The sequence below is a fragment of the Phocoena phocoena genome, chromosome X (assembly GCF_963924675.1).
Source record: "Phocoena phocoena chromosome X, mPhoPho1.1, whole genome shotgun sequence".
Taxonomy (NCBI): domain Eukaryota; kingdom Metazoa; phylum Chordata; class Mammalia; order Artiodactyla; family Phocoenidae; genus Phocoena; species Phocoena phocoena.
This window is the reverse complement of record NC_089240.1, coordinates 18,165,151-18,184,731: the sequence shown is the minus strand read 5'-3', so window position 1 is coordinate 18,184,731 and position 19,581 is coordinate 18,165,151. Positions and strand designations below refer to the sequence as shown.

Here is a 19,581-nt window from a genome sequence, read left to right as displayed (position 1 = left end):
GATTAAAAAATGGACAGAACTACTATTTAGTAGTTCCAAAGAAGACAGCATAATGGTCAAAAGGCACATGAAAAGATGCTCCACATCGCTAATCATCAGGGACATGCCAAGCAAAACCACAATGAGATACCACCTCACACCTGTCAGAATGGCTATCATCAAGAAGAAAAGAGACAACACAGGTGCTGGCAAGGATGTGGTAACCCTTACACACTGCTGGTGGAAATATAAATTAGTCCAACCACTATGGAAAACAATATGGAGGTTCCTCAAAGAGTTAAAAATACATCTAAGGTATGATCCATCAATTCCACTTCTGGGTATATACCCAAAGGAAATGAAAATATTTCAATGAGATATATGCATATCTCCGTTTATCACAGCATTATTCGCAATAGCCAAGATTATGGGAACAACCCAAATGATCACCAACAGATGAATGGATAAAAACAATGTGGTACATGTACATAAACAATGCAATATTACTCAGCTATGAGAAAGGAAGATATCCTCCCATTTGCAACAACATGGATAGACCTTGAGCACATGATGCTAAGAGAGATAAATCAGAGAAATACAAGTACAGTATGATATCACTTATATATGGAATCTAAAAAAGTCACATCTATTAAAAAACAGAGAGTAAAATGGTGGTTACCAGGGGATGGGATGGATATGAGTGACGGTATTTAAGGGTACAAACTTGTAACAAGTAGTAAATAAGCCACAGAGATCTAATGCACAGTATAAAGAATACAATCAATAAAATTGTACTATGATGTGATAAATATTGCTCCAATGGCAATCATATTACAATAAATAAATGTATGAAAGTACATAAGGTGTACAGCACTGTACACCTTAAATTTGCAAACAGTAACATGTCAAATTTATCAAATAAAAAAATTAAAAAAACTTTGTTAGCTTTGTTTCTGCCCGTGGACGCCACCGAGTAAGCATCATTAAAGTCTCCCCAGCCCCACTGCTGTCACGTCTAAATCAGTCTCCCAAAGAGCCCGAACAGCTGTGGAAGCTCTTCGTTGGAGGTCTGAGCTTTGAAACAACCAGTGAGAGTCTGAGGAGCCACCTGAGCAGTGGGGAACGCGCACAGACTGTGTGGTAACGAGGGATCCAAACACCAGGCGCTCCAGAGGCTTTGGGTTTGTCACGTATGCCACTGTCGAGGAGGTGGATGCAACCATGAAGGCAAGGACACACGAGGTGGATGGAAGAGTTGGGGAACCAAAAAGGGCCGTCTCAAGAGAAGATTCTCAAAGACCTGGTGCCCACTTAACTGTGAAAAAGATTTTTGTTGGTGGCATTAAAGAAGACACTGAAGAACATCACCTAAGAGATTATTTTGAACAGTATTGGGGAAAAAAGTGACTGGCTGAGGCAATGGCAAAGAGAGGCTTTGCTTTTGTACCATTTGATGGCCATGACTCCGCAGACAAGACTGTCATTCAGAAATACCACACTGTGGGCTTCCCTTGTGGCGCAGTGGTTGAGAGTCCGCCTGCCGAGGCAGGGGACACGGGTTCATGCCCCGGTCCGGGAAGATCCCATATGCCGCGGAGCGGCTAGGCCCGTGAGCCATGGCCGCTGAGCCTGTGCGTCCAGAGCCTGTGCTCCGCAACGGGAGAGGCCACAACAGTGAGAGGCCCGCGTACCACAAAAAAAAAAAAAAAAAAAAGAAATACCACACTGTTAAGTAAGGAAAGCCCTATCTAAGCAAGAGATGGCTAGTGCTTCATCCAGCCAAAGAGAGCAAAGTGTTTCTGGAAACTTTGGTGGTGGTCGTGGAGGGGGTTTTGGTGGGAATGACAGCTTTGGTCGTGGAGGAAACTTCAGTGGCCGAGGTGGCTCTGGTGCGTGGCAGCCGTGGTGGGGGATATGGTGGCAGTGGGGATGGCTATAATGGGTTTGGTAATGACGGAAGCAATTTTGGAGGTGGCGGAAGCTACAATGATTTTGGCAGTTACAACAATCAATGTTCAAATTTTGGACCCATGAAAGGAGGAAACTTTGGAGGCAGAAGTTCTGGCTCCTATGGGGGATGAGGCCAATACTTTGCCAAACCACGAAACCAACGTGGCTATGGCAGGAGGTTTTAATTACTGCCAGGAAACAAAGCTTAGCAGGAGAGGAGAGCCAGAGAAGTGACAGGGAAGCTACAGGTTACAACAGATTTGGGAACTCAACCAAGCACAGAGGTGGCAGGGCCTAGTTGCTACAAAGACATGTTTTAGACCAGCGGTCCCCAACCTTTTTGGCACCAGGGACTGGTTTCATGGAAGACAATTTTTCCATGGATTGGGGGGGGGATGGTCCAGGCGGTAATGCGAGCGATGGGGAGTGGCAGATGAAGCTTCGCTCACTCGCCTGCCACTCACCTCCTGCTGTGCGGCCCGGTTCCTAACAGGCCACAGACCAGTAGTGGTCCGCGGCCCAGGAGTTGGGTACCCCTGTTTTAGACAATACTCCTGTGTATGGGCAAAAATACCCCAAGCACTATATTTGTGACTAATTGTATAATAGATTATTTTAGCTTCTATTCTGTGGAAAGTGTAAAGCATTCCAACAAAGCGTTTTAATATAGATTTTTTTTTGTACCCACGCTGTTGATTGCTAAATGTAATAGTCTGAATAAATGTGACACTGAATAAATGTGTCTTTAAAAAAAAAACAAAAACACAAACTTGTTAAACTGAAATAAAACCAAAAACCCCAAAAAAACCCTTTTGCCATTCTAATCCTAGCAGGCAGACAGGCCAGTGATCCTATTTCCTCCAAGCCTGCTTCTTTCTCTACTATCCTCTTTCTTGGCAAACAATAAACAGCCATGCAGCCTGAGAGTCATCCTCGACTTTCTTCTCCCTCCAGCCTCATATTCAATTAATGATTGAGGTCTGAGAACTCCACTGCAAAAGATCCCTTGAATCCAGCCCCTTCATTCTCCTTACCACTAATTTAGTTAAGATCTTTATAACTTCTAACATGAATTATTCCAAATGCTCTCTTAAACGGTCTCCCCATCTTCGGTGAAACCCTACTCCAGTCCATTTTGCATAGACTTGTTATCTACAGATAAAATCAAAACTTCTTAGAATGGCCCTTCATAACTCAGACCCTACCTATATCTCCCATCTTATCTCCTACACCATATACCTTCCACCATATACCTCTTAGATACAGGTCAAAGTTACTTTATAGTTCCTTGAGGAATTACTGGTCTTTTTTAAGAGAGTAGAGCATACTGTGCACAGGCTCTGAGGTCAGTGGTGGGTGAATGATGGACCCACCATTTACTAGCTGTGATCACAGGCAAGTGACTTAACAGCTCTGTGCCTTGGTTTTCTCATCTGTGAATCAGGAATAACAACAATGCTTACCTCTAGATTGCTGCAGGAATAAAATAAAATAGGCACAAAAAACCTCACATGGGAAGCATTGCATATTAACTAGTATTTTTAAAAAATAAATTTATTTAATTTATATTTATTTTTGGCTGCATTGGGTCTTCGTTGCTGCGTGAGGGCTTTCTCTAGTTGCGGCGAGCGGGGGCTACTCTTGGTTGCGGTGCGCGGGCTTCTCATTGCGGTGGCTTCTCTTGTTGCGGAGCACGGGCTCTAGGCGCACGGGCTTCAGTAGTTGCGGCACGTAGGCTCAGTAGTTGTGGTGCATGAGCTTAGCTGCTCCGCGGCATGTGGGATCTTTCCGGACCAGGGCTCAAACCCATGTCCCCTGCACTGGCTGGCGGATTCTTAACCACTGTGCCACCAGGGAAGCCCCTAACTAGGTTTTATTATTAGTATTATTATTCCCTCTGCCTTTCCATGTTATATGGTTCCCTCTGTTTCCGGCATGCTCAACTGCCATCTTCCTTTCCCAGGCTATGTGGACTCTCCTTCCCTTCCCTTCTCCTCTACTCTCTTCCCAGTGCCAGGCACACCTCAGCAGGGCTTGTCTTTGTTCCCGCAGCACCTTGTACTCTGTCCAACTGTAGAAAATCATAGCAGCTCTCCCTCTAGACTAAAAGCTCTGTAAGTGCTAGGATTGGATTTTGTTCCCTGTATAAGCAGGACTAAGCACAAGGCCAGTAGGCAGACTACACTCAGTAAATGTTTGCTGAAGAAATAAATCATCTCGTCTGAGGCCTCACCCACCTGAATCCTTTTAACCTCTAAGAAAGAGCTATTACCATAGAAGAGATTATGTTCTGCTACAAATGACTTGTAATCTTCCCATAGTGACACAGCTAGTAGAGGCCACAAAGAGATGAGTTAAAAAAAAATCTGTCAATCTTGAATAGACATTTTTCCAAAGAAGACATACAGGTAGCTAACAAATGAAAAGATGCTCAACACTGCTAATTATTAGAGAAATGCAAATCAAAACCACAATGAGGTATTACCTCACACCTGTCAGAATAGCTATCATCAAAAAGTCTACAAATAACAAATGTTGGCGAGGATGTGGAGAAAAGGGAACTCCTGTGCACTGTTGGTGGGAATGTAAATTAGTGCAGCCGCTATGGAAAACAGTATGGAGGTTCCTTAAAAAGCTAAAAATAGGACTACCATATGATTCAGCAATCCCACCCCTGGGTATATATATGAAAAAAACAAAAACACGAATTCGAAAAGATACGTGCACTCTAATGTTCATAGCAGCACTATTTACAATAGCCAAGACATGGAAACAACCCAAGTGCCCATCAGACGAATGGATTAAGAAGATGTACTTATATATATATATATATATATATATATACACACACACACACACACACACACTGGAATATTACTCAGCCACATAAAAGAATGAAATACTGCCATCTGCAGCAATGTGGTTGGACGTACAGAATATTATGCTTAGTGAAATAAGACAGAGATAGACAAATACTGTATAATATCACTTATATGTGGAACCTAAAAAATAATACAAATGAATGTATACGCAAAACAGAAGCAGACTCACAGATACAGAAAACAAACCTGTGGTTACCGAAGGGGAAAAGGAAGAAGGGAGGGACAAATTAGGGGTATTAACAGATACAAACTACTATATAGTTTGTATATTTGGGATGAAGTGAGAGAGTAGCCTTGACATATATACACTACCAAATGTAAAGTGGATGGCTAGTGGGAAGCAGCTGCATAGCACAGGGAGATCAGCTTGGTGCTTTGTGACCACCTAGAGGGGTGGGATAGGGAGGGTGGGAGGGAGGCTCAAGAGGGAGGGGATATCTGTATACTTATAGCTGATTCACTTTGTTGTACAACAGAAACTAACACAACATTGTAAAGCAATGATACTCCGATAAAGATATAAAAATAAAATAAAATAAAGTAAAATAGATAAGTAACACGGATATACTGTATAGCACAGGGAATTACACCCATTATCTTGTAATAACCTACAATGGAATTTAATCTGCAAAAATACTGACTCACTATGCTGTACACCTGAAACTAACATAATACTGTAAATCAACTATACTTCAATTTAAAAAAAAGTCACTAACTCATATAGTCTATTTCATTAATAAGAACACGATTAAAAACATAACGTCCATGACTCACGGAAATGGAAACTATTAACGTAAAAATTTTAAAATTGAAGTTAGTCAGTGGTAAAGCACCCTTTCAAACTCTGGAAACATGAATTGATAAGGTATTGGTCTACACATGTGCTTTAAAGTGGGAATTATTTTAAGTAGCTTACAGTCAAAGGAGTACAACTCAGCACATTATTCTTCATATCAAGAAATCACAGTGATCATTCAAAAGGTCTTTTACCTTTAATTAAAAGGATATTATTGCTTAAGAATCTGAAAGCCATGAAGAAGAAAGGGGAACATTTTGCATAGGATTAAGATGCAATTTATTTCTACATTATAGAGATCTTAAATCAGTATGCTTATTCCTTGACAGTAACAATTATTCAACACCTCAAGAAGACAACATGAATGACCAAGTTAGGTATAAAACAAGCTACAAGTATATATTTTACAACACAGGGAATAGAGCCGATATTTTATAATAACTATAAACGGAGTATAACTTTAAAAAATCGCGAATCACTATATGGTACACCCACAACTTATATAATATTGTACAGCAACTATACTTCAATTTAAAAAAAACCTTGCACTGAAAAAAAAAACACAACATGAATTAAATCGAATACTTGTGTAATTGTTGACAGTCTTAGTGGTGGTCCATTTGTTCTATTATTACTACTACTACTACACATTGCAACAATCCTTTGCTATACTCTTACTAATGATTTTGTTTAAGCAAGTAATTTGAGAAATTGTGAGACTTTTCATTTATTTCATATTTATATTATGGATAGGAATTATGCTATCCAGAAGAAATTTCTTATATCTATGTTTCAACAAAGCTACATAAAGCAATAAGAAGGCACTTACCACAACTTGTAGCACCTGTTCGTTGTGAAGTGAGGAAGAGGAAGAGGATGAAGAGGAGGAGGAAGAAGAGGAAGAGGAGGAAGAGGAAGAGGAGGAAGAAGAGGAGGAAGAATAAGAAGCGGGAGAGTCAGCCATCATTTGGCCTAAAGTCTGCATCAGCGTTTTCCCCAGAAGAAAAAAAGAGCTGAACATAGCAATTACACCAAACACCATTCCAAAATTGAACCTGTCAAGAGGAAAAAAATTACATAAATGTAAAATTCCTCACAATTCATGGACTAAAAAATTCATTAACCAGCCACCTTTCATAGCTTCAAAACAATGTCTAAAAATTTCAATAACTCTGCTTCTTTCTCCTACTTGAAGTTCAGATACTTGACTGAAGCATGGGCACTAGTCTCTTTAAGCAGTTATAATTTACAATTCTCTCATAACTGAAGAGGCTGATGTTGTTCCCAATAAAAAGTTTGTTTCCTCTCATATTTTTTTGCTCATTTACATAGCATTGTTTTGATCTTGTTCTCATGTAGTTATGAAAGCTCTTTTGACATTATAGACACCATTCTTTTTCATCTACCGATTCTTTTGTTTGCATTTTATTTTACTTGAATTTTGTAATGAGCTTAAATATTAACATGGTAAAACTTAACAACAGTTTCTTTCTTCTACTGTTTTAATAATTAGACATTAGAAATCACTCCTCTGTAGTTGGGAATAATCTATTACATTTTCTAACTTTTTGATAAGTTGCGTTTTTCAAGGCACTTGTCCATTTCATCTAAATAGTCAAATTTATAGGTATACAACTGTTCACAATAGTTTCGTTTTTCAAAATGAGTCTCACTCCATTCTCTCATTGCCAAGGGCATGGGTTCAGTCCCTGGTTGGGGAACTAAAATCCCAGAAGCTGTATGGTGTGGCCAAAAAATAAATAAATAAAAATAAAATAAAACAAGTCTCAGAATCTATAGTAATGTTTCTCCTTTCAATTCTGATTCTTAGTTATTTTGTTTGCTTTTTTCCTTGATCAGTCATAGTAGGGTTTTATTAATTTTATTAATCTTTTCAAAGTACCAACTTTTGGCTTTGCTGATTTTCTCTACTGTATACTATTTCATTGATTTCTGTTCTTATCTTTATTTCTATTTTGTTTGCTTTGATCTGCTGTTGCATTTTCTGCTTTTTGATGACCTGATTGTTTATATTTAGCCCTACTCTAGTTGGAGCTAAATTTTTAACAGAAAGGAATTTCGACAAAGGCCCCCTACTGCCATTAGAAATTCTATCAAGTACAGAAACCGTCAGTCTCTAGGGTGTCCCAGAGATCATTGTAAACCCCCTAACCACAAACACTATAAACCATGATTTTAAAAATATTTTAAATTAAAGGGATATGCCTGGTATAGCCAGAGGGCTCCAGGACCCTGCTGCTGTAACCTGGCTGGCCATTTTCCTGATTGGTTTGTTTGTGTGTATGCCTTACTGGATGATAAGTATTTTAAATATCCTTGCCCTGGATGGGTATCACAGAAGAATTACAGAGGAAAGCCAGCAGACTTTTGGGAGCCCTATGACTCCCAGGACCCTTGTTTCTATGTGTCATGATGGGGGAGAGAATTCTCCAGGATTATTTTCCTGGTGGAAAATGCTCCATATGCTTTTTGCCTTTCTATTGGTGTATAACTTACACAAAGTGCCTAAGTCTGAAGCGTACAGCTCATTGAATTTTTACATATGTATACCGATGTATCCACCATCCAGATCAAGACACAGAACCTTGATTTTGAATGTATGCAAAAGCACAATGATTCAATCCCATGAATTTATATAAAGCCAGAAAGTTTTTACATTGTCAACATTTTAAAACTCAATAAATTGAAAATGATGGAAACAGTTCATTTAACTAGTATTTCTCATGATCACAAATGACTAATTTAAACCAAAAAGAGAAAGTAAAGAATACCACTGGTAAAGCATCCTTGCTTTCCGCCGTCCCCAACTGTAAAACGCACGATTGAAAACAGCAGTCTGCCATCTTATGTGAAAAGGGGAGATGCTCAATCCGTTGTTTTCCAGCCAGTCTTCATAAGAATGCTTAAAATACACAGATGACTAAGAGAGAAAGAAAAGTTCCATATCACTGAATTTTGAAGAATAATTTTTAAGTCTTAAGAAAATAAAAGTGTTTTCTACAGGAAAGCAAGATATTGACTAATCAAATGTTTATAATTTTAAAGCTTTATGTTTATTCTTCAGGATATTAAAGTAAGAGTCTTGGATTGGCTGATGTGCTGAAGTCAGGGTCTGGCAAACTACGGCCCACGAGCAAAAAAGTTTGCTGGCCTTTGCTTAGAACAGCATCGTCCAATAGACATATAATGGGAGCTATAAGTGCAAGCCACATATGTGATTTTTAATTTTCTAGTAGCTGAATTTTAAAAGGCAAACAGAAACAGAGATTAACTTAAATGTATTTTTAACTCAAAATATCAAGGTATTATCATTCAGAATACAATTAATATATTGAAACACGTCACATTCTATTTATTTACTTACTTACGTATTGAGTCTTTGAAATTCAGTGTCAGCTTTACACTTACAGCACATCTCTATTCAGACTAGCCCCATTTCAAATGCTACATGGCCACATGTAGTTAGTGGCTACCATACTGGACAGCACAGGTCTAGAAGCCTTGTTACCAGAGAAAGAGGTCTTTTGTTGTAATTAAAAAAGACCCCCAGCCAATCCAACAGAGGGGACAGGTTAGTTGGAATTGGTGCTTTCTATCCTCTTCTGAGCAACAACCCTAAGAAATTAGGCTGAATTTGACCATGAAAAAGCACAAAACTTATCTAAAGCCACCTTGGTCTCAGTAACTTCTTACATTCTTCACTGTTGGGGAGATAGCTGCTTATACGCAGCCTAGCAAAGAGTTTTATCTTTAGGGAAGTTTGAAGTCTTCTTGAGTAATGTAAGATTTTGGATAACATAAGGCTGTTTTACATACACTGCCACTGACCTCTTACCTCTTACAGTAAGTATGGTAAGTATTTTGTCATATAGATGCCCATCCATTTGAGAAACTTATCTAGAAGGATATTTCAGCCCTATCACAGTCATAAAATGACCTGAGTCTGAATATAGGTATCTGTTTGCCTTTGGATCCATAATGCTCTCTGATCTCAATCTTCAGGTGAAGTTATTAAACCTGCTTGTCTTCTAGGACGTGGAAAAGGAGAGTGGCACACCCCTCCAGGTGTCTACTGAGGAAATCCTAGACAAACCAAGGATGGAACAGCAGACCAAGTTAGAAGCAGAGAAGCTGAAGGTGCAGGCTCCTAAAACCTGTGGTCTCTCCATTCCCCAAGCAGATACTCTGAATGAGAGATCGGTCTTTCGCTCAAGGAATAGTGCTCTCTTAGCGAGTTAGGAGCTGTTACTGAAATTAAAGTGACATCCTGATCACCTCACACACTGGACCAGAGACTATAGAGATGTGAAAAATTCTTTTTATTTTGGATTTTTGTCACCCATGCAACATGAAGAAATCATGCGGCTTTATTTTTCCAAACAACAAAATCACTGTTTAAACCAGCAGTGGCCTGTACTGCTCATGACATGCTAAGCACCGTGCCAAGTATGTGCAGAGAAAGCACCTGGGGATCTTATAAGGATGCAGATTCGGATTCTGTGGGTCAGGAATGAGGCCTGAGATTCTACATTTCTGACAGGCTCCCAGATGATGCCAAGTGCTGCTGGTCCTTGAATCTCAGGTTGAGTAGCAAGGCTCTATGTGGATGAATTAATGAAATCCTCTCTATAATCTCAGGAGAGCTTTACATTTATTATGCCAATTTTAAAGATGAAGAAATGGAGGAACAGAGAGTAATCTGCCCAAGCTCTCAATGGATAGGAAGTGGGAGAGCACAGCTCTAAGGACTGCTCTAAGGATTCAACTGTATAATCTCCTCACTTTGCAAGTTTGAATGCAACAAAAGTTATTTTGCTCTTAAGCCTAAACCACACAATACTAAACTACAGTACTCTATTTAAAACTATTCATAACATGAAGGTTTTACTAGTCATAATTGGAATTTTCATTAAATATTTGAGAATTTACATAATTTTATTCCACGCATACAATACTCCCACCCCCAGTATGCAATTCCGAAAGGCTGCCTGAAGCATGTGGTCAGACAACTGTCCATAATATCTGCTACCCAAATAAGAATGGACCGTGCACTCAGGGTGTGTGTGGGGGGCGGGGGTGGGAGTATTAAGGGGGGTTAGTGTGAAGAAACGGCGTCTAAGATACAAATTATAATTCGAGTAGTCAGAAACTAGTTATCTAAAGCCTTGCTACTTTGAAGTATGGTCTGTAGATTGGCAGCATTGGTAGCACTTGGGAACTGGTTAAAAATGCAGAATCTTAGGCCCCATGCCCCAGACCTGCTGAATCAGAATGTGCATTTTAACTGGAACCCCAGATGGTCATAAGCACTTTAAAGTTTGAGGCCACTGATGTAAATCACAACTTGATTTAGATTCATTCCAATACCAGTCTCTGGAGGGTCGTGGCCTTAAAGACAAAGAGGGCAAACAATGTCTTTCCCAGGAGGATATTTTATTTCCTCCCAGGTGCAACGCCGCGGGGTTTGGCAGGGCCCCGGCCCTCCCGAGCCCACTACCGGCGCCTCCCGGGCAGGATCCGAAGGCTGCGGGGCCTGCAGAGCCCCGCAATGATACTGCGGCAGCTGCGCAGGCCGCCACACCCCTCCCGCGGCCAGCCGTGCTTTATTTACTCCATGGGACCGGGCGCCGCGCGGAAGGCCGCACGTGCGTTCCGGTCGCACGGCTTTCAGCCCGGGAGGCACAAGGCAGGGGAAGAGAAAAGGCCTAGGGCCTTGCGCCCCGGCCCTTGCACCGCGGGCTTGGGTCTTAGGCCCGAGGCCCTCACCTTCAACACCAAGTCGGTCAGGTAGACGGCAGTCCAGCCGCCCACCACCACCACCACCAGCGATACCGGAATCATGGCAGCGGCGGGGGCAGCGGACGGAAGGCGAGCGCCGGCGTTCTCCCTGCGAGCCGCAACCAACCGGCCGCGCAACGCTTACAGCCCCAGCATCTGCGCAGAAACCCAGCTGCCACCGGCTCCTTTTTCGTGGTGGCGTCGTTTCCTTCCGGATCCTTCTGGTGGGTCGCACGACCGGCAGTGTGCGCACCGGAAAAGGGCGTGGGGGCTTATTTTAGCGGGGCACTCGGGCGCCGCCGTCTAGGTATCAACTAGACCGCGGCTGCCAGCCCTCTAGCGATTTCTTAGGCTATGGCCCTCCCTGCTGTCTGCTCTCCATTCTCCGGTTCTGGTCTGGGGTTTGCGCTTCCTTTTAATCTAGTGGGGTTTGGGTAATCCCAAATAATAATCGTCTCCGCCGCTCAGACTCTGTCATAGGTATCCAGATTTAAGTTAATTATGTTTATTCGTTCTTTTTATTGAAGCGTAATTTACATATAGCGAAAACATAATACGGATCTCAACTATTTCGATGAGTTTTGATAACTATGTATCTGTGTACCCTAATAAAAATAGAGAACATTTCCATCTCAGAAGTTTTCTTCGCTCGCTTCCCGGTTAATCCTCTCCTCGCCCTCCCATCACCTCTTTTCTAATTTTTAAATCTTTGTGTAAATAGAATCATACAATAAGTACACTCTTGTGTCCGACTTATTTCGTTCAACATGATTTTTTTGAGCTTTAGGTTCTTTTCTCAATCTCTTCCATTATAAAATTTGAGATTGGTGCTACATTAAAAAAAAGTTCTGAACATCTGTACATATTTTTTTGTTGACGTGTACCTGATCATATATTGACCTGGCGCAGTGGTTCTCAACCTTGGCTGTAACATTAGGATCACCAGGGGGCTTTAAAAATTCATGATGCCCGTTCTCTAGCTTAGACCACTTGAATCAGAATTTCAGAATGAGATCCAAGCATCAGTATTTTTTAAACTCAGGTCATTCCATTGTGCAGCCAAGACTGAGAACCACGGAAGGAAAACTAGTATTTATGGAGTTTTGTTTGTTTGTTTGTTGTTTCTTTGTTTTTTGCATTCTCTTAAGGCCCAGGTCTTTAAAAGTTATTTGTTTTTACTTTTCTGGAAAATCATCATTAGCAATAGTAATACTAATACCGAAATATTGAGAACATAATACTAGCTTAAGAACAAGTATCCCAAATGAAACTGCACCCTCAGCCTTCTTCAAAGTAAAAATATAGTGTCATACTAGCAACCTGTATGACAGATACTGTTACTCATTTGCCTCACTCTCCCATACTTTTCCTAAAGTTTTAATAATTTAGCACCGTATCTCCCTAGCTTCAAGAAACCTTATGACTCAGTTTTACATCTTCTTGCCTATATGTGTGTACATGTGTTGTTTTAAAATCTTTCAATTTATTTTGGACAAAGCTAGGTATAATTATAAAAGTTTATATTCAAGCACCCTGTGACTCCACAGTTTTCCATGTACAGGTTTCCCGAAAGTCTTAGTGCAGTTTTAGGTTTTGATACTTTCAGAAGTATAAATGCCGAAAACTTGCAAAAAGCATCACTTGAAAATGCATTTAAATTTCCTTTACACTATTTAATTTGGTGAATTTCGAGTAATTTTAAATTTCAAATTTTTTAGTCCCCCTGAGGATGGCAAACGTTGACTGAAACAAAAAATTGAATTACATTTACTATTCAAAAATTCCCGAGACCAAAGAAGCATGAAAGAAATTTAAATAATTTTATTTTTCAAGTGATGTTTTGTGTAAATTCATAGAGTTTGTACTTCTGAAGTTATTAGAGCTTAAAACTACACTAAGACTGTTGGTACACTATTGTATTTGAACTGACCTTTGTTTGCTCTTGTATAATGACTGTAGCTTTTAACACTGTTCTTTCCTAGGATGAGAAAATTTACTTAAGAATTAAAATGTCTTCTCTTTTGTTAGCCTGAAGCCTTGTCTGGACCACCTGCTGGGACAAAAACCAGTTACTGTGTGGCTGATTACCCAAAATATGTAGGAAATGAGTTGATTGTGTTTTTCTGTTCCCAACCTAAAATTTTACTTGTTCAGCTGACTTGGTGTTCTCATCAGGGACCCAGCAGTCAAAACAAAACACTGAATAGAATCCTGCTGGTTTCTGGAATTTATCAGTAGTGGAAGCCAGCTGGTGGCAGCAGAAGAGACAAGACCTAGGATGCAAGGTGGCAGCAAAAAACACCTGTATTCCATAAGATCAAGGTATTCTTCCTTAGAAGAAATGTGACCTAATTTACAAATAGTTTCAGGTTTCTGTCAAGTAACTATCTTGAAGGACGCACAGCCAGGCTTTTATTCATATCATTTTTATTTAGTGTATGTATGTGTGTGTATATATAATATATATATATTTATTTGTTTGTTTATTTATTTATTTTTTGCGGTACGCGGGCCTCTCACTGTCGTGGCCTCTCCCGTTGCGGAGCACAGGCTCCGGACGCGCAGGCTCAGCGGCCACGGCTCACGGGCCCAGCCGCTCCATGGCATGTGGGATATTCCCGGACCGGGGCACGAACCCGTGTCCCCTGCATCGGCAGGCGGACTCTCAACCACTGCACCACCAGGGAAGCCCTATTTAGTATATTTTTTTTAGAGAGGCACCAAAAATACATTTTGGCTGAATGCAAAACAGCTACATGTTAGGGACTTCCCTGGCTGTCCAGTGGTTAAGACTCCATGCTTCCTCTGCAGGGGGCACGGGTTCGATCCCTGGTTAGGGAACTAAGATCCCACATGCCACATGGCGCGGCTGAAAACAAACAAACAAAAACCAGCTACATGTTAAAAATCAATATTTGGCTGAAGCAGAATATCACTATTATATAATAAACTTCTGAGATACCAGAATCAACATGAAATATAAAAATTAGATAATATTAAAATATTATAATTTTGTTGTTAAAATGTAAGTATTCAGATTTTTAGAGTTTGACATCCCCTTCAGGAGTATTTATTTCTCATCAATGTAAGCTGATAGTTTGCTTCTGGGGTCATTATACTATATGTTTATGATACTAACTTACACCAGTCAGGATAAGCTAGGTTATGCTTAGGAAATAAGCCCTAAAATCCCACAGGCTTAAAATGAGAAAGATTTATTTTTTGTTTGTGCTGCATATCCAACAGGGGTTGGTAGACTGACGGAGACTCCATTTTATCATGCCCAGTTCTCAAAGTGAGGTTCAGGATTTAATGCAGCAGAGAGAGGACTAGAGTGTTTACCACTGGCTGTGAAATGCTATGGCCCAGATATGCACATGTTCCTTCCACTCCAGCTTCATGAGCCAAAACTAGTGAAATAGCTGTTCCTAATTTAAAGGGCAGAAGGAGTGTAATCCTCCGTATACCTAGAAGTAGAGAAAAATATACCTGGAACTAAACAGTAGTGCCATCTACCACATAAATAGATTCTCTCTTTCATCTACGGAGGGCAGTGTAACAGAAAATGTTTGGTTAGTGCTGCCATTATGGGATACTGCTAGTATTGATGCCGCCACAAAATTATTAAGCTTTCCCTTCTCTTTAATAGCAACTAACTAAGATAAAGGCTCATGTCTGTTGTTTTTTTTTTTTGGCCGCGCCGCACGGCATGTGGGATCTTAGTTCCCCAACCAGGGATCGAACCCACACCCTCTGCAGTGGAAATGCTGAGTCTTAACCATTGGACGGCCAGGGAAGTCCCTCATCTCTATTTTATATCCTCAGCTTGGTGTGGTTGCTGATGATGGTACAGTTTGGTTGAAGCAGTCCCACAGACGGAAGCTTCTAGTCCCAGGTGAAGAAAATTTTTTTTGAATCTTTGCTGAAAGTATTATCCACGCTTATATTTTTTACTCCAAATATATATACAAACACACACACACACACACAATATTTGCCTGCAACTGCTGCTTTACACGGTCATGTGAATAAAATTTGTCCTTAAACCTTGGTTCTAAAACTGTGGCAAAGGAGCAATACAATTGGCCTTCAAGAAACCAGTCATCTGGGGTTTTCCATTTATATTTCAGTTTCATTTCATGTACACCAGTCTCAGCATCTTCCTGGAGTAGAATGATAAGAGAATCTTTTCAGCCACTGTCATGTAAGAAATACTTGTACTCTGAAGTCATCAGTTTGATTACTTTTCCTCAGGTTCCAGAAAGCAAAGTATTTTTCTCTGCAAGCAATTTTAATAAGTTGATACATTGTTTTCATCTAAAAAGCATGTTATTTTAGTTTTGCTCTAGATGGCTTTTAAACACGTAGTAGCTGCTATTCCATCTTGTTTAAACATCTTGTTAAATATATGACAAGACGATTCAAAAACCTTTGGATGGCCACCGGGGCCAGGAGGCGACTGGAGTGTGTCAGCCCTGTTTGAGGAGCGCAATGGGGCGGTTCCATGCAGAACGTCATGGGGCCAGTGGTACCAGATCTTGGAGGAGGTGTTCATTGAAGTTCAGGTGTCGCCAGGCACTCGCGCTCAGGATATCCAGTGCGGCCTGCAGAGCCGGCATGTGGCGCTGGCCGTGGGTGGCCACGAGATCCTCAAGGGCAAACTCTTTGATTCTACGATAGCTGATGAGGGAACCCGTGGACTCTGGAGGGTAGAAAAATGGTCCGTATTGTTCTTACAAAGAGAGATGCAGCAAATTGTTGGACTTCTATTCTGGAATCTGAGTATGCAGCTGATCCTTGGGTGCAAGACCAAATGCAGAGAAAACTTCCAGAAAGAAAATCCTCGTTTTGACTTCAGCGGAGCAGAAATCTCAGGAAACTACCCTAAAGGTGGACCAGATTTCTCAAATCTTGAGAAATATCTGTGAACTTGCTGCATTTTGTGGATCCTAGCAAATGTTGCCAGCTTAATCAAAGGAACAGATTATGTGGTGGAAGAAAAATGTGGATGCCTACAGTTAACAAATTGCAAAATATATTTAAATATGGTTCTGAAAATTGCATTCAAATATGATTTACATAGGAAACAAATACTGTAGGAACTATTCTATTGATATATGGTAGCTTTTTTTTTGGACTTGTTTTTGCTCAGCATGAACTTTCATATGCTGCGGTTTACTAATTTCATATTTAACCTGTATTTTTTTTTTTTTTTTTTTTGCGGTATGCGGGCCTCTCACTGCTGTGGCCTCTCCCGTTGCGGAGCACAGGCTCCGGACATGCAGGCTCAGCGGCCATGGCTCACGGGCCCAGCTGCTCCGTGGCATGTGGGATCTTCCCGGACCGGGGCGCGAACCCATGTCCCCTGCATTGGCAGGCGGACTCCCAACCACTGCGCCACCAGGGAAGCCCTAACCTGTATTTTTAATACAAAAAACCTTAGGGTATAGATCATGTGAAATGACAGGGTGCCTTCAGGGAAAATTAAGTTTTTCTTTCAATAAGTGTGATGCAGGAATAATGTTCAATAAACTTTTCTAAACTTTTCTTGGAAAAAAAAAAACCTTTGTACATCATGTATTTTTGTCTTTGACTGAAGTATGAGGCAGTGGCCCACTATCTTTCTGCTTATAGACAGTTATAATTGCTTTCGGATTACAGTACTGAAGGTTATATGAACAAAACACTGTACGCTTATGATTCCTAAATCACTCTTACCCTTTACCACGTTTGTTCTATTATCCATAACAATTGACACATTTTGAAACTGATTTTCCATCCTATAAGTAGTTCTTCAGTCAGAATGCATTATGTTGATAGCTGTGTGAGGGAGGCCTCAACAATTGAACAGAATCAGAGTTGAATTCATTATTAATCTACAATACTGTTAGACTTAAATATGACTTATAGTCATTTTTGCATATCCAAGTGTCTGATGTCCAAGGTGTAGTGGCACATTTAATACTATTGCATTTTTGTTCATAGCAGAATACAATTCAGGAAGTTTCTCAATACCATATTTTCTAGAAGGAACTTAACAACTAGGATTTATAGCTTCAGCAAATATGAAAAATCCATCATCTTCAACTACTGAAAATAGTTCATAGTTTGTAGCAGGAATTGTCAAATTATGGCCTGGGGATCAAATCCAGCCCTCTGCCTGTTTTGTAAATAAAGTTTTATTGGAAAACAGCCATGCTCCTTTGTTTGCATTACCTTTGGCAGCTTTGCATCACAACAACAGATCTGAGTAGTTGTGACAGAGACCTAATGGCCCACAAAGCCTAAAATATTAACTATCTGGTCCTTAAAGGAAAAAGCATGCTGATTTGTGGTCTGCAGTGATACTGTCAATAAGATTTTTCTTTAACTTTAGCTTCCCTAGACATAGAAGTATAAGGAATTCTCTACTTTTTTTTTTTTGGCCGCACCGCACAGCCCTGACCAGAGATCGAACCCGCGGCCCCTGCACTGGAAGCACTGAGTCTTAACCACTGCACTGCCAGGGCAGTCCTAGTAATTCTCTTCTTAAAGCCTTCTCATAAAGTCTATTATTTTGGACTTCCAAAGGCAAAGTTGAGGGCCCAAATCCCAAGGCGTAAACTAAACATAAGTACACCCCTGTTATTTAACTCAGCAGGCTCTAAAATTAATCTCTTACTGCTTCTCTGAACATATTTTGATTTCCCTCTTATTTGTAGATAATAGTTCTATAGGGCATATAATTCTAGACTGAAAGTTGTTTTCATTCAGCATTTTGAGAATGTGACTTATTTTCTGGCTTCCATTGCTGCTGTTGAGAAGTCTATTGTTAGTCCAACTGTCACTTCTTTTAGGCAATCTGTCTTCTTTCTAGTTTCTTTCTACTGATCTGAGTTTGACTTTGGTGTGTCTAGGTATAGATTTCTTTTGTCTAACTTGCTTGGAATTCGTCATTATATGAATCAGGGTCCAGGCAGGAGAACAAAAGCCCTGCTAGGTACTTCAAAACAGAGAGGATTTGATAAAGGAATCGGCTACACATGTATTGGGAGATTGAAAGAGGAACAAAGGTCAGGTAGCCTGGAGATTAGAAAGCAGAAAGTATTAATAGTTAGCACATCCCTAGGGTTCAAGGCACCAAAAGGAGGAGGTTATGTTACCAGAACCTAGGAGGGTGGAGCAGGTGGCCACCATCTCAGGAACAGCTATGCTATTGGGGATGGATGGGTGGCTGTTGCTAAGGGCTTGGGACCAGAAGGAGTAAAAGGAAGAGAAAAAGAGAGAGAGAGAGAGAGAGAGAGAGAGAGAGAGAGAGGAACTCCTGCTGTTACCCTCCTCCTACCTTTTGATCACATACCAGCATTTCTTATTGGTGGAACCCAGGAGGAAGCCAGCTGCTAGAAGAGCCTGGAAAAGCATTGTGGACACCCAACCCCAGTGCTGCCTTACAGGGAATAGAAGCCTGGGTGTGGAGCTGAAAGACCAGCACAGTTTAGGTTCCTGAATTTTAAGATTTGTCACCTTCATCAAACTTGGCAAATTCTCAGCCATCTTCTCTTTGAATGTTCTCTCTCCCTTGTTCATCTCATTTTGAAAGTCTGATTGGATGTAACAGCTTCTCTATCCTCCATGTCTTTACCTTGCTGCATTCTGGGTAATTTCTTTCTTTCTTTCTTTTTTTTTTTTTGGCTGTGCCACGCAGCATGTGGGATCCTAGTTCCCAGCCAGGGATAGCATTGGAAGTGTGGAGTCTTAACCGTTGGACCGCCAGGGAAGTCCCGGTAATTCCTTGAAATCTATCTTTCAGTTCATTATTTCTTACTTCATTCAGTTGTGTCTAATCTGCTGTTTTGACCCGTCTATTGATTTTCTGATTTCAATTATTTTATTTTATTTTTCATTTCTAGAAATTATATTTGTTTTTGTTTCAAATCTGATTTACTATTTTTTGCTTTCTCTTGTTCCTTAGCCATATTTTTAACTGTACAGATTAAACATGCTTGTTATATACTGTGTATCTGATAATTGCAGTATCTGTAGCATTGGCAGATCTGATTCTTTGTTTCTGCTAATTGTCATTCATGGTGACTTGCATTTTTTTCTTTTTTATTGCAAACTCATGTTTGTTGGAACTCTATCTAGTGGAAGTACTTAATACCTGAGCTTGAGGTAAGTTTCTCCAGAGATAATTGG

At 40.5% G+C, this 19,581-nt stretch overlaps 1 protein-coding gene and 2 pseudogenes across 1 annotated transcript in view; 2 read left to right on the top strand and 1 right to left on the bottom strand.

Moving 5' to 3' along the window:
- MBTPS2 (membrane bound transcription factor peptidase, site 2) overlaps positions 1-11,536 on the bottom strand; it is a 39,162-nt gene extending 27,626 nt beyond the window's left edge. The window contains exons 1-3 of the mRNA XM_065901122.1: positions 11,395-11,536; positions 8,400-8,548; positions 6,437-6,662 (exon numbers count right to left, since the gene is read on the bottom strand). Coding sequence (XP_065757194.1) covers positions 6,437-6,662; positions 8,400-8,548; positions 11,395-11,469 — 450 coding nt within the window. The 5' untranslated portion in view covers positions 11,470-11,536. The remainder of the gene's footprint in view (positions 1-6,436; positions 6,663-8,399; positions 8,549-11,394) is intronic.
- Positions 149-2,227, top strand: LOC136142694 (heterogeneous nuclear ribonucleoprotein A1-like; annotated as a pseudogene).
- On the top strand, positions 11,468-16,334 carry LOC136141999 (nudC domain-containing protein 2 pseudogene; annotated as a pseudogene).
- The last annotated feature ends 3,247 nt before the right edge of the window (positions 16,335-19,581 follow it).